General features: G+C 34.3%; 1 protein-coding gene across 1 annotated transcript; it reads left to right on the top strand.

Annotated features, from left to right (window-relative positions):
* The first annotated feature begins 5,669 nt into the window (after positions 1 to 5,669).
* Positions 5,670 to 12,409, top strand: LOC110094093 (40S ribosomal protein S26-2). The gene is made up of 5 exons (XM_020819246.2): positions 5,670 to 5,820; positions 5,907 to 5,999; positions 6,168 to 6,252; positions 6,326 to 6,456; positions 12,182 to 12,409. The coding sequence occupies exons 1-5, from the start codon at positions 5,818 to 5,820 to the stop codon at positions 12,257 to 12,259; spliced, it is 390 nt and encodes a 129-aa protein (XP_020674905.1). The 5' UTR covers positions 5,670 to 5,817; the 3' UTR covers positions 12,260 to 12,409.
* Positions 12,410 to 13,496: the final 1,087 nt, after the last annotated feature.

Here is a 13,496-nt window from a genome sequence, read left to right as displayed (position 1 = left end):
TTCTTTGCATTGAGAATTTAAAGAATGCTGTTAATTGTTCTCTACACAATATGCTAAAGCTAAAAGCCCGGTTTCGACGCCCAATAACCTAGGCTTCGTTTGGGACAACTTTCTTATTGCTTTCTACTGCAACTTCTCAGCACGAAAACCTATTGAAATTAGTAAAAAAAATAGTGATCAAAAGCTGTCTCAAATGAAGCCCTAGATGTGTACAATAGGTCTGATAGAATTAAAAAAAAAATGTGTACAATTGGTCTTTTATTCATTTATTTTGGTGTAATAAATTTAGAGTTTACACCATTCAATTAATTAGCTGAATTAATTTTTTTTAGGTCCCCACGTTAGTCTAGAGATAATGATGAAGTGATGGTAATTACGCGATTGCGGTGGTTGACAGTGGTTGTCGACAGCGAATGTCCAGTTAAACTCTAGAGTTCTTTAGATCTCTAAATTCTCTCCAAATTCAAGTCTCGGTCCCTTTTATGTGGAGAGTAGGGGTCCATTTACAGTACTTTTAGAGTGAATACTTTGATAAATTTAGCCAAAATTTCATGACACTATATCGGATAATTCATATCAAATATTTTGATTAGAAATTATTTATGCAGCATTTCAATGCTTTAATGATCTTAGAATCAAGTGATACCTCTATCTTAGCTAGTATTAGCTAGTATTGATTTGAGCTAGAGCTCTATCTGCCTGCACTTCCCGGACAGAAACCAGTTTAGATACCTACAAGTTACTTTTATGGGCATGTATGGATATATATTTAATCTATTGATTCACTTGCTCCTTTAAAGGGTGGTTTGTGAAAAAGGATAAGAGAATTTAAGAAGAAAAATATTTACAATCTTCATTTAATAAAAATCAGAGTTTTGCTTATGCTATTGCCTCCACTTAAGTAACGGACATCCTCGTCTCAGTATCTGTATCCCAGAATCATCCATCAGGTAGATAGAACTCTAGAGGTGGCCCCTACATATTCAAGTGGTGGCTCCCGTCATACAACACTTGGTCTCATACAAAATTCAAGAGGTGGCTCCCTTGGCATAGCACTTTGTATTGTATGACACTTAGCTCCCATCTTCCGGTTGGTTTATTGCTCTGATATCATTTGTAACAACTCAAACTCTTAACTATTGAGATATTGTCCTCTTTGGCCTAAGAGCCTCACGGTTTTGTCTTGTTAATGTAACTTCCCAGCAGGTCATCCATCCTAGAGCAATTCTGGGATGAGCACGCTTAACTGTGGAGTTTCTTACTAAAATTTCAGGCATTATACCAAAAGGTGCCTCGATATTTAAGAGTTAGCTTTTTTTTACTTAAGGAATTTCGCAGTTGAGGTTGAGGGGAGAAAATTTTGACATTACTAACAACAACAAGAAGAAGAAGGTGATAGTGATTAAGCTGAGCAAAATCAGCAAGGGGTGAGCTGAGTAAGATATGGAGATTGAGTCAGGTAAGGCAAAGAGACCGAGTAGAGTAAGGCGATGAAAGGTGCATTTTTCTTTGAAGTCCTTGGGTGAATTCAAGCATTAGAGATGGACCTTGTCCTCTTCGATGCCAATTTTGAGGAAGGGAAGAGGAGGATCGAAGCCCAAGAGAAGGCAAGTTCAATGAATGATGAAGCTGTCGTGTTGTGAAGGGAGGTGTGGGAGTTAATGTTCAAGATTTTAGTGGCTCCCAAGCTTTTTGAATAGGGGTGTTAAAATGGGTCAACGAGTCGAGATTGGATCCGTACTGAAATTAACCCATCCTATGCAGTTGACTCGAACTAGGCTCATTTAATAAACGAGTCAAAAAATCGAACCTGAACTTGACCCGATAACCCATTTTAATTTCTTAGAAAATATTTTCATTAACTTATTAACTATAAATTTTAGATTATACCAACAATAAAAGAAATATATTAAACGTGTTAATTTTGGGTCAAACTAAGTTGGCGCATCAACTCGAATCTGATATGTTTAATAAATGAGTCATGCCCATGTGTAATAGAGCATGCAAAATTGCTAAAAAAAAATATTAGATAGATAAATACATAAAAGTTTTATGGTTTGTATGTAAAGTACCCTTTAATATTTTGTTATGAGGATTCTGAGGGAACATAAGTTCAAATATTTTAAAATATGAGTTCTGGTTGAAAAATATTATATTATTGGTATATTATTAGTGGTTAAGATATGTCAAATAATTATCGAAAGATTAAGACTTTGTTTGTGACAGTTTTAAAACAGTTTTTTAGTACAAAATTTTCAAATTCAAAAAAATTTTGTACTAGAAATCTGTTTTAGAAAGCAAAAAGAAATTCGTTCCAAACGAAGCCTGATTATTGCGAAATATTTGAGGAAGTCATATATCACTATTAAAATTGACTGACTCAAAATATATTAAAGTTTGATTTGTTTGAGCATTTTGATGAGTGTTTTCAATGATTGAAAATTGCATTAGAAATATATGAGATGTATTCTAATTTGTCTATATAATATTTCCATCAATTCATCAGGCTGCTAAAGGAGGCCTATCATATTAATAATCTAATACAAGGCGAAATACATACAACCAATTTTTTATTTCAAAGAGCAATACTATATGATGCATGAGTTGACTATCTAATTCAATATCATTGAATGTATCCCTTTGAGAGATAAATATTGGCAATAGTAGCTAGTTCTTAAAATTGCATTATATATAATGGATATAAGTAGATAAATATTATAACCAAAATTTTCAATGTACTAAAAAATTTATAGTGAACTTTTACTCAATGGATTGAATGAATGAGCATCTTGATTGCTTTTCTTTTGATATAATATAAGCCCAAATAATCTTTTCTTTTGATGTGATAATCGGAGTGTCAAAATCAAATCATAGTACATAACCCAAAATAATGCTTCGTTTGGGACAGCTTTCTAAATACTTTATAAAGCTGCTTTTTAATTAAAAAATATCTTAAAAACATAAAAAAATAAAAAATATTGGTCTAAAGCTATCCAAAACGAAGCCTATCTCTTTTGATTAGCTACAATATGTATGCATGGAATACCCTATGAGGCTATGATTGATGCAACACAAGCACTTATTGACAAAACGCTTACTAAGGCTTCGTTTGGGACGGCTTTTTATTGTTTTCTAAAACGGAGTTTATGGAATACCCTATGAGGCTATGATTGATGCAACACAAGCACTTATTGACAAAACGCTTACTAAGGCTTCGTTTGGGACGGTTTTTTTAATGCTTTCTAAAACGGAGTTTTAGTACAAAATTAAAAAAAATTGTAGAAAGCAATAAAAAAGCCGTCCCAGACTTCGTTTGAAACCGCTTTCTTATTACTTTCTAAAGCTATTTTTTGTATAAAAAATTTTTAGCCCAAGAAATTTTAGTACTAAAAAGTTATTTTAAGTAGTAAGGAAGTTGTCACAAACGAAGCATAAGTAGTGACTTGAAAAGCCTAATAATAACCCACAAACTATTTGATCAAATTTTTATGTAAATATTTTGAAATTTAATTCAAAACTTATACATGCAATAGAGTTTAAGTTAAACATAATATTTAAAATATTTTTTATAATAAATTTGTTAACATAATTAAAATAGGTATTTTAATTTAAGATAGTTAGTTCATCAAACTAATTTTATTATATTTTAATTAGCATATTCATCATCCATGGTACATTGTAGGATAAATATCATAATCGTGGACATAAATACATAAATGCACGAGAAATTATTATGTGCGGAGATCGGACCCACAACATCATCCGGAGATTAATCAGAACTAGCCACATCAGATGTAAAATGCCGCGATACCGAGCAATACCGAGCCACGGTATCACGCGAAGGGGTGTATTATGATTAATCTTCGGACAGCATTCGACGTCCGCACAGAATAATTAATCTAAATGCACACAACTAAAATATTTCTTAATTTCTTGCACGTTATTTTTTATATTCTTATTAATTTTGAAATGTCAAATAATTAGTTAGGGGCTGTTTGGTTGCCTGAAAAAGAAATGCAGTGTAAAATAAATGTAATGTATTCCGAATACGTTGAGACTGTTTGGTGGTTTATAAAATAAACGCAGGAGAACTGTTTCATTTGTTTGGTTAGGTAGATCTAGAGTAAAGTAAAAGTTATATTTTTTAAAAAATAGTTTGATAGAAATCATGGATACTCATGCAACCATCTGTTAGTATTTTCATCAAAACCTCTCACATCGTCATTTTCAAATTTCAATATATATATTTTTTATATTCATAAGACTCGAATTGAAGGGCTCTTAGGCATTATTTGGGATAAAATATTACTTTCTAAAGCTTCTTTTTAAAACATTTTTTTTCCAGCATATGAAGGACATTCAAGGAAAATTCAAGGAGATTCGCCGGATTGGAATTGCTTGAGCATTGAGCGCACCGACCTACCAGCGAGCTCATTTACCCGCTCGACGCCAACCTCGACGTGCCTTGCTTGGCCGGCGAGGAGGCGCACGAGGTCTTTGATTTCAGCTGAAAGGTCCACAGAGTCGAGTGGTATGAATTCAAGGGTAATGGAGACGGAGCGGGGAAGAACGCGGAACTTGCCTACGATATGATTGGCGTTAAGGAGGATCCAGAGGCGGGCGCCACCGTGAGCACAGTCGGCGAGGAGAAGACGAAGCTTCTGAAGAGTAACGTGAAGATCGGAGAGGCCGAGCATGGCCGAGCGAGTAAGCGCCGTGGAAAAGGGACGGAGATTGTCAAGGAAGGCGACGATGATGGTGGCGTAGCGGAGAGCCTCGTGCGCGGCCCGGCGATGAGTGCCGAAGTTGCCGGTTTGGTGTCGACCAATGACATAGATTGCACCGTCGCTTCTCGGCTCCCTTGTCATCGTTTGACTTCGTTCATTCGCGCCAGAGCGACAGACCACACGGATCACTCCTTCCTTTCCTTCGTTGCTATTCGACTTCGGCTCCCTCTTGGCTGTTCGACTTCGCTCTTCGCAGGAGGGATGGCATGAGGCTAGTTCTCGAGTGAAGAATTTCAAACCCGCTCATTTTGAGGAACAATTATTACGTCCGGTGACCAGACGTAGCTCTACGTGCGGTCACCACTGAGTTACTCGGTATTTGCTCGATATTGCTAGGTATTGCTTGACAATAAAGAGAAATACCGCTATGTGAAGACCAATATCGAGTAATACTGAGTTTTTCTTGGTATTGCTCGGTATTACTCGGTATTTGTCTTCACATAATGGTATTTCTCGTTATTGTCGAGCAAAATCGACAAATACGTGGTTTTGTGCCTGCTACGTGGAGCGATCTCAGAGCCGGTCGAACCTAGCTCAACGTCCGTTCACCGGACCAAATAAACATTCCATTTTGAGCGGCTATCGAAGTCGCGGGATCCGCCTCCCGTAATACGTGCTTAATGCTTCGGGAGGTTTCCTTTTGTTCCGCTCAAAATTAACCAAACAATAAAATTTAGTAAATACATGTATTTGTTTTACTTTACCCTCCTAATTCAGGCAACCAAACAGGCCCTTAGTGCAAATATAGTTAAACTAATAAATAAATATAGCATCAATAATAATTATTAGTTTTAAAAATTGTTATGGATATGAGATTGGGCCGAGCTGCCTTCGGCCTTTCCGGCCCATAAGATGAACGGTGATGGTGAGTCAAATCTCTTCAATCCCAAAAAATGTGAACGCGAGGTTCTTACACTACTATAAATACTTGCATCGCGGGCCTTCAAAACCCTAACGAAGCAAGAGAGAGCAGCCGGCAGAGGGTCACTGGTTTTGCAATTAGGGCATAAGCAGCCGATCGCCTGCGGCAATGGTAGAGAGGCGTTAACCTTCTTACCTGTCTTATCTGATCCCTTTTCTTTCCCATGGATCTGACTACAATTTCCTTCTCCTTTACAGACCTTCAAGCGCAGAAATGGCGGCCGAAACAAGCACGGCCGCGGCCACGTCAACTTCATCCGCTGCTCCAACTGCGGAAAATGCTGTCCCAAGGTGTTTACTGTTCTCTAACGTTAATTTTATTTTTACGACATGTTGTGTGTGGATAAAACCCTAGAAGTGATCAGGCGGAAAAGGATTTAGGGCTTGTGTTCTTTTTTGTATGCAATTGAGTTGCGATTGTAAAATTGTTCTTCGTATGATTTTTGTATTTCATCTCAGGATAAGGCTATTAAGAGGTTTCTGGTGAGGAATATCGTGGAACAAGCTGCCGTCAGGGATGTACAGGAGGCCTGTGTTTATGAAAGTATTGCCTCGACTTTAAATTTTGCCGTTTGTTTCTTGTAATGTTTTTTACCTGATCAATTTTTTTCTTGTAGATTATACTCTCCCAAAACTCTATGCCAAGGTTCAGTACTGTGTTTCCTGCGCTATTCACTCTCATGTTGTAAGAGTTAGATCTCGCACTGCCAGGAGGGTTCGTGAGCCTCCACAGCGGTTCAGGCGCAGGGTATTTGATCTCTCTTTTGATATTTTAGATTACTTTTTTGGCTGATTCAGATGCTAATGTATGATTCTCTTTTTTCTGTGGCAACTAGTTTGTGAAAGAATTTGAACCTTTTTCTTTGTGATGTTATGATAAATTTGACTAGCCTGAATTTAAATTACATTGATTTTTTGGTGCTGGTTTCGTCTCAGTTAGGAGAAATAATAGTACAGTTGAGTCAGTTGTTCATGATTGTGCTAAATTGACATGATGACTTGATATTGCATGTCATTGAACCAACATGCTCTTAATTCTTTTAATAATTGATATACCAACATAGATGTGGTGATGGTAGTAACTTGTCTTTCTATTGCTTTTCTAGTTATTGCCATGCCTTATAGCTTGTCAATTTAGTGTAGTCCTCAATTACTAAGAAATTTGATGTTAAAATTAATACTCATGTATGTTTGCAGTTAGGCTATTGTGATCATTGTTTTCATTAATCTTATCTCATGTTTTTGGGTTTGGCTTCATGAAATCATTATCCATTTGTTATTGTTGAGTGTCAAATGAGATGTTGATTTTTATTTTCACAACTCTTGTGGCATAATTCCTAACCATCATGTTTTTTCTATCTCCTTGATACTTAACATTCATTAAAAATGAATCTCATTTTCCTAACATCATTTGTTTTTTTTTTTTTGGCTAAACAACCTAAGTTTATGCTATAATCTTATTTCAATGGGTTTCACATTATCTCCATAATATTATCATTTTTTTCTTTTTTCCCTTGGTTTTATCATACATTGTAATGTTCTATTTTCTGCTTGTTTTTATAGTTCATGATTTCTCAATTATTCACATTGGAATGCATGCCTAACTCCACCCTTTTGAAATTGACCTTGTAAATTTTTGTATTGTCAGTATTCATGGTACTTTTGAGACATTTTATTTTGTCCTCCTAAGTTTTACTTAAAAGTTTGTGTGTTAAAATGCCCTCATTTTCGGTCTTGTTATTGTACTTGCATATTATACATACGGATGGAGTTGGTCATAGCACAACTTTCATTTATTGGATCTATGAAAGTTAAATTTATGACACTTTTGTGTCAAGTATTGATTGATAATTGTTAGTTTTAACAATACTAACATTGCTTACAATGTACAAATTTTGTTCTGTGAATCCTAAATCCATTCTTCCAAATATTTTCTTGATACTTGTGTTTCCCCATGACCATAATTTAAACTTAGGTTTGAAAGACTTATGAAATTGGTAGGAAGTATTTAGTACAACAGATTTGGACTTCAATGGAATTATTTGAATAATAATGGACGTTCCTTACTTTTTTGCTGTAAAGAAATGAAAGCATTCACTATTACTAGAAAGCAAGCACAACAATGGTAACTTTTAATTGTTGTAGTCAGAGAGGAAAAGGGAGTTGGAGATTCCTATAAAAGCTTGAAAACAAGAACAAAGAGGAGGTGAGAGATCTGGTGGGGGTGGTTGATAGGTAATAAAAAAAATTGAGGACAAAGAGGGGGCTAATGGATTATTCAATAGGGAGAGGGATTTCTGGGACTTGGAAACGATCTTTATTCAATCAAATCTTGATTTCAATTTACAAACTTGATCTGTATTTATAAAGATCCAAGAAATATTTAGAAATCTATTAAAAATTTTCGAAGAAACTTGAAGATTGGAACTACCTTCAAAACATCACACTCTTAGATCACCTTATATTTGGCACTTAAACAAGGAGAAATTAATGGAACTAGTTTTGTGTAGTTTCTTTAATTTTCTTTAACTTCTCTCTAAGCCAGCTTCTTTAATTGAAAGTCGAAATTACAATTTTTGCAATTGAGTATTCAACTCAATGTATATTTTTTTCCAATCAATCGGTCATGGTTAATTACACAAATAATATTCAGGGTTAAGGATTCAATTGCCATATCCCTAGGAGGGTTCACAAACCCTTAAAACTTTTCTTTTTGGTTGCCTTACAAATGTGTGATCTATTTTTTCGTCTTTTTATGGTGACGGGCTTCTAAATATTTTGTAATGGTTTATTGTACTTCATTTGACTTAGATAAAAAATTGTGATGATATTTCATGCTTTTCATTAGTATTAATGTTCTTAATCATAAATCTTGTAATTAAATAGAGTTTATGTGTACAAACTCTATTTATTTTTTAATCATAAATTTATATTATTAGATAAATATTATATCATTACTATTTCATTTAGATATTGTTAAAAAAATAATAATATTTATTATGTCATATGATTCATTGCTGGTTGAACCACTAAACCTTGAACCTCTATTCCTCTGGTTATATTTCCAGTCCGGTTTTCACAATCTTGAGTTTACCGACTAAGACATGCATGCAACATTAAGGTTAATGCTAGATCTACCATTGTCACTTAGGTTTAGTTTATTTTTCTCAACTATTATGTTCTTTCTTTCTAGTTACTTTGGCCTCTTCTCTGGATATAAGTTCTTTCAATCCTAAAGCTCATGCCTTGTTGTTTTTCCAATAATCACATTGTCTTGTGTCCTACTCTGTAGTTGAACCTTCAACATTTTCCTTATTTATAGTTGTAAGTTTTGGCTTTTTTGTCTTATGAAAAGTGATTTTTTTTTTGTTAAGTTTAATACTTTTTGCACAAGCTTCAAGAACATTAACAATTGAAAAAATCTTCAATTTTATGTGAAGGTTTTCTTGATGCCTTGCAACATATTTCACTAATGCAAAATTTTTATTCAATTAAAATTGTAATATAATTGATTTTCTTCTAAATTTTGTCATGCATTTTGCTTGTTATCCTGCTGTTTTCATTAGATCCATGTTATTCTTAGTGTTTGTTAGAATAGAATTGAGCTTGATACTCTTTAAAAAGGTTGATAGATAGTTTTTAGTTGGTGAGATCCATCTCACTTTAATTTATCAAGACAATTTCAAACAAACAAATGCAATTATTTCTATTAGTATAATTATTAACCATGAAAAATGTTTTGGAGGATTTAATCAATTTTCATTTGCCTCAGCTTTGATTACTTTGTTAAGTAGGGCAACTCTTCCTTTACCTTTTATCTTGAAGGTAAGATCTGTTCTCCATCATGTATTCTTGAAGGTAAGATTTTCTCCTCCTTTGCCTTATCTTGAAGGTGAGTTTCTATCTCGTTTGTGTATTCCTAACTTCTCCCCTTTTTGTTGATTGATATTCCTTTCCAATTTGTTACCTTTTATTAGAAGTCTCTTCTTTTGTTTGGATAAGTGATGGGTGGTATAGATGTTGGTGATGCCACCTTACCAATGATGGCTTCAATGCTAGAGTGACCATTTGATAAGCCATTTGTCCATCTATTCCTTGATATTGAAAAGGCCTTCAATTCTCTACTATCAATTGGAAGGATATAGGACTAGATATTAGGACTTATATGGAGTAATATGAAGGATAATGGACCCTCCATTGTCTGTGTTTAAGCAATGCTTGCATTCTTTTTTACGAACAAGCAAACAAAATATTTATAATTTGTGATTGTTTTAAGAGGGGTTGATTGCTGCAGTCAGAAAAGAAAGTGTAGTTTTAAGTTTTTATAGTGCTTGGAAGCTGGAATGGATGGGAAGGGGGGAGATCTAGTAGGAACTTTTGGGAGACCAGGAAGCAGTCTTCATTCATCCAAAATTTGATTTTAGATTACGAAACTTATCCTTATTTATAGAGGTCCAAGAAACATCAATAAATCTATTCAAATTTTAGAAGAGAATAGAAGAGATGAATTAACCATAAAATAGCTACCTTACGCCTTGAATCCCTAAAAGGTGGTTAGCTCCTAAAAAATGAGATATATTAGAAATAATATTTGGATGTTTTATTGATTTTCTTCATTTAATTTTCTATCTCCTATCTTCTTACTGACCGCCTGACCTTTTTTTATTTAATATTTATAAATTGCAATTTCTGAAATTAAGTTTTATCTAAATTCATATTTGAATTCACAAATCAAACCTTCAAGGTTAATCAGGCAAGTATAATTGAGAGCCTCTTGAGTCATGCCTACTGAATTAGTTGTCATGGATCTTCTCTTTTATTAAAATCAATTAAAAACCTCAGGTCTTTTTGATTTTGTGGATGTTTTTATTAATTATTTTAGTGCAGAGTTATTCCATAGTGACTTGATTTCTTGATCAATCCTTTACTCTTTTCTATCACTTTATTCGTTTAATTTTAAACTTGTTTTTTCTTCAAACACGCACTTTTTTTACACCAAATAGACATCCATTTTCTCTATAAATATTTTTTTTTGTTAAGCATTCTATTTTAGTCTCGGAACTCTATAATTCTTATTATTTGATCTCATCTATTCTTGGAGATCTATGTTCTTTAATTTTTTCATTTTTTGGATAAAATTTTAGTTCATTTCATTTTTTAGTTGGATAATCTTTAAAGAATTTTTAATATTCTCGTTTTATCATCAACACCATTGGCCTTGTTCCAACTGTTAAGGACCAGCTTAACGAATCGTTGTCTGTTTCATGTGGAGTAACATGGCATTGTAAAACTATTTTATGCAAATTTGTATCCTTTTATAATTTAATGACTTATCCGAATCCTTTAGCCTATTCTGTTCAACTTGTAGCTAGCTCATAATGATGTCTGTCGTTCAATATTTCAGAATGGGGATATGACATATCTACTGTCTATTCCATAATCTTTAAGATAATGCATGAATAGAAGTTGTCTTGTGGGAAGGACCTTTACTTGGATCTTTTGTGAAATTATAAATTATATTTCTTTGAGAGGAATTATGTTCTGCCAATCATGCCTTATGCTTCCCATATTGGCTTCATGGGACATCATTGTATGCCATAGTTTTGAGCATTAACTACAAAGAATGAATGGAACTTTAGATAAGTGAATGTTCCATTCAGTGGATTGCTTATTTGAGGGGAGCAACACCACTCAAGAATTTTGCATATTTCCTTCAAAACTGTGGATTTTTTTGTTTGTTTTTGTTTTTGGTAGTGTAGTGAATGCTGCTGTATAGAGTTTTTCCTTTAGAAAAAATTATTCTGTGCGGTCAAACTTGCCGTCCGAATGCCCAAGCTCGGTACCGCACGGTACCGGTGCTCGGCATTTCCGACGTGGCTTATTTTGGTTGGTATCCGAAGCTCGCTTTTGCAAGGCGTTACGTCCATTGAGAAATTTTAAACAGTGGTCGTGTCAACAAAAGCGTAGATGAACAAGTCATTTGGAACAATGTTGGGACATTTGCATGATGACTACTACTTTATTCCGTAGTTATTATCAGTTCCCGCTTGTGCTCATTCACTCTTTTTTTGCCTTCTATTTATTAGGCTCTCCCCTCCAACCAAAGTTTATCTTTTATGCTGTTATTATTGGAACTTCATCACTTTCTAATTGATGTAAAGATCATTTAACTACTTATACAGTATTAATTATTCCATTAGGTAGATCATATTGGTGAGAACGTGCAAGAAATGGTTGTTTTGATTGTGTATAAAGTCAGATTAGAACATAACCAACCAATAATTATGACAGTGACCAAATTCTGCTCCTGGTGGATCTGATTCTTAGGCTTCGTTTGGGGCAGCCGCTTTCTAGCATAAAAAGTTAATTTTTGTACTTTTAAGCAGTAAGAAAGCTGTCGCAAACTAAGCCTTAGTGTTTTCTATTTTTCTATGATGAGTTTAATTTGAGTTAATATAATTTGTATTTTGTAGGAGGATTTGGGAAGACCTGGTCAAGGAGGACCACCTCGCCCTGGTGGTGTTGCTGGCGCTGCACCTGTTCGCCCATGAGCCAAGACAAGAGTGTCCTGGTTTCAATAATTTATCTGGTTTTATTTTACAAAGTACCTTTCAACTTTTGTGGACATCTTTGCTAGCAACATTTTTGTATTCTCAACTGTTGAATTTATTAAGTATTCTGTAGTGTTTCGTTTCTGTGAAGTTCAGTATCTGTTATCTTCATTTCCAAATTGGCTTGTGTAGTTAAAAAACCTGTTTCCTTTGATAATCCCTTTGATATATTCAAATTATTATAGCATCATTTAGTGCTTATCGTTTGAAGCTCCTGGTGGATCTGATTCTTAGGCTTCGTTTGGGGCAGCCGCTTTCTAGCATAAAAAGTTAATTTTTGTACTTTTAAGCAGTAAGAAAGCTGTCGCAAACTAAGCCTAAGCCTTAGTGTTTTCTATTTTTCTATGATGAGTTTAATTTGAGTTAATATAATTTGTATTTTGTAGGAGGATTTGGGAAGACCTGGTCAAGGAGGACCACCTCGCCCTGGTGGTGTTGCTGGCGCTGCACCTGTTCGCCCATGAGCCAAGACAAGAGTGTCCTGGTTTCAATAATTTATCTGGTTTTATTTTACAAAGTTCCATTCAACTTTTGTGGACATCTTTGCTAGCAACATTTTTGTATTCTCAACTGTTGAATTTAAGTATTCTGTAGTGTTTCATTTCTGTGAAGTTCACTATCTGTTATCTTCATTTCCAAATTGCTTGTGTAGTTAAAAAACCTGTTTCCTTTGATAATCCCTTTGATATATTAAAATTATTACAGCATCATTTAGTGCTTATTGTTTGAAATTCATGCTTCGTTTTGGATGGCTTTTTTATTATTTCTTGAAGCAGTTTTTTAGCTTAAAAATTAAAATTTTTGTATTAAAAAATTGCTTCAAGAAGCACTAAAAGTCATCTCAAACTAAGGATTCGTTTAGGATGCCTTTTTTATCTTCTTGAAGAAGCTTTATAGTACAAAAATTTTAATTTTTATACTAAAAAGCTGCTTCATTAAGCAATAAAAAAGCCGTCCCAAACGAAGCCTAAGCTTCAGTTGATGCAGCTCGTTGGATGAATAGTTCAGGACCAATTTTTAAAGGCCAGGTTTAATCTTCTATAAATTTCTCAATTAAGATAGGGCCTGGCTTTTCTAGACCTTATATTAGTCGCATGGAAGCTGTGTGAGCTACTATGAATTCTTGGTTACTTTAAAATTGCCTGCATAGCATGAATTTATGTGATTGGACTTATCA

The sequence above is a fragment of the Dendrobium catenatum genome, unplaced genomic scaffold (genome assembly GCF_001605985.2).
Source record: "Dendrobium catenatum unplaced genomic scaffold, ASM160598v2 fragScaff_scaffold_621, whole genome shotgun sequence".
NCBI classification, from domain to species: Eukaryota; Viridiplantae; Streptophyta; class Magnoliopsida; order Asparagales; family Orchidaceae; genus Dendrobium; species Dendrobium catenatum.
This window is presented reverse-complemented; position numbering and strand designations above follow the sequence as displayed.

Excerpts from the sequence above, each read along its gene's own strand:
- LOC110094093 (XM_020819246.2), top strand. Across the intron at positions 6,253-6,325 it reads GGAGGCCTGTGTTTATGAAA|ATTATACTCTCCCAAAACTC; the intron begins GTATTGCCTCGA and ends TTTTTCTTGTAG. Across the intron at positions 6,457-12,181 it reads CACAGCGGTTCAGGCGCAGG|GAGGATTTGGGAAGACCTGG; the intron begins GTATTTGATCTC and ends TGTATTTTGTAG.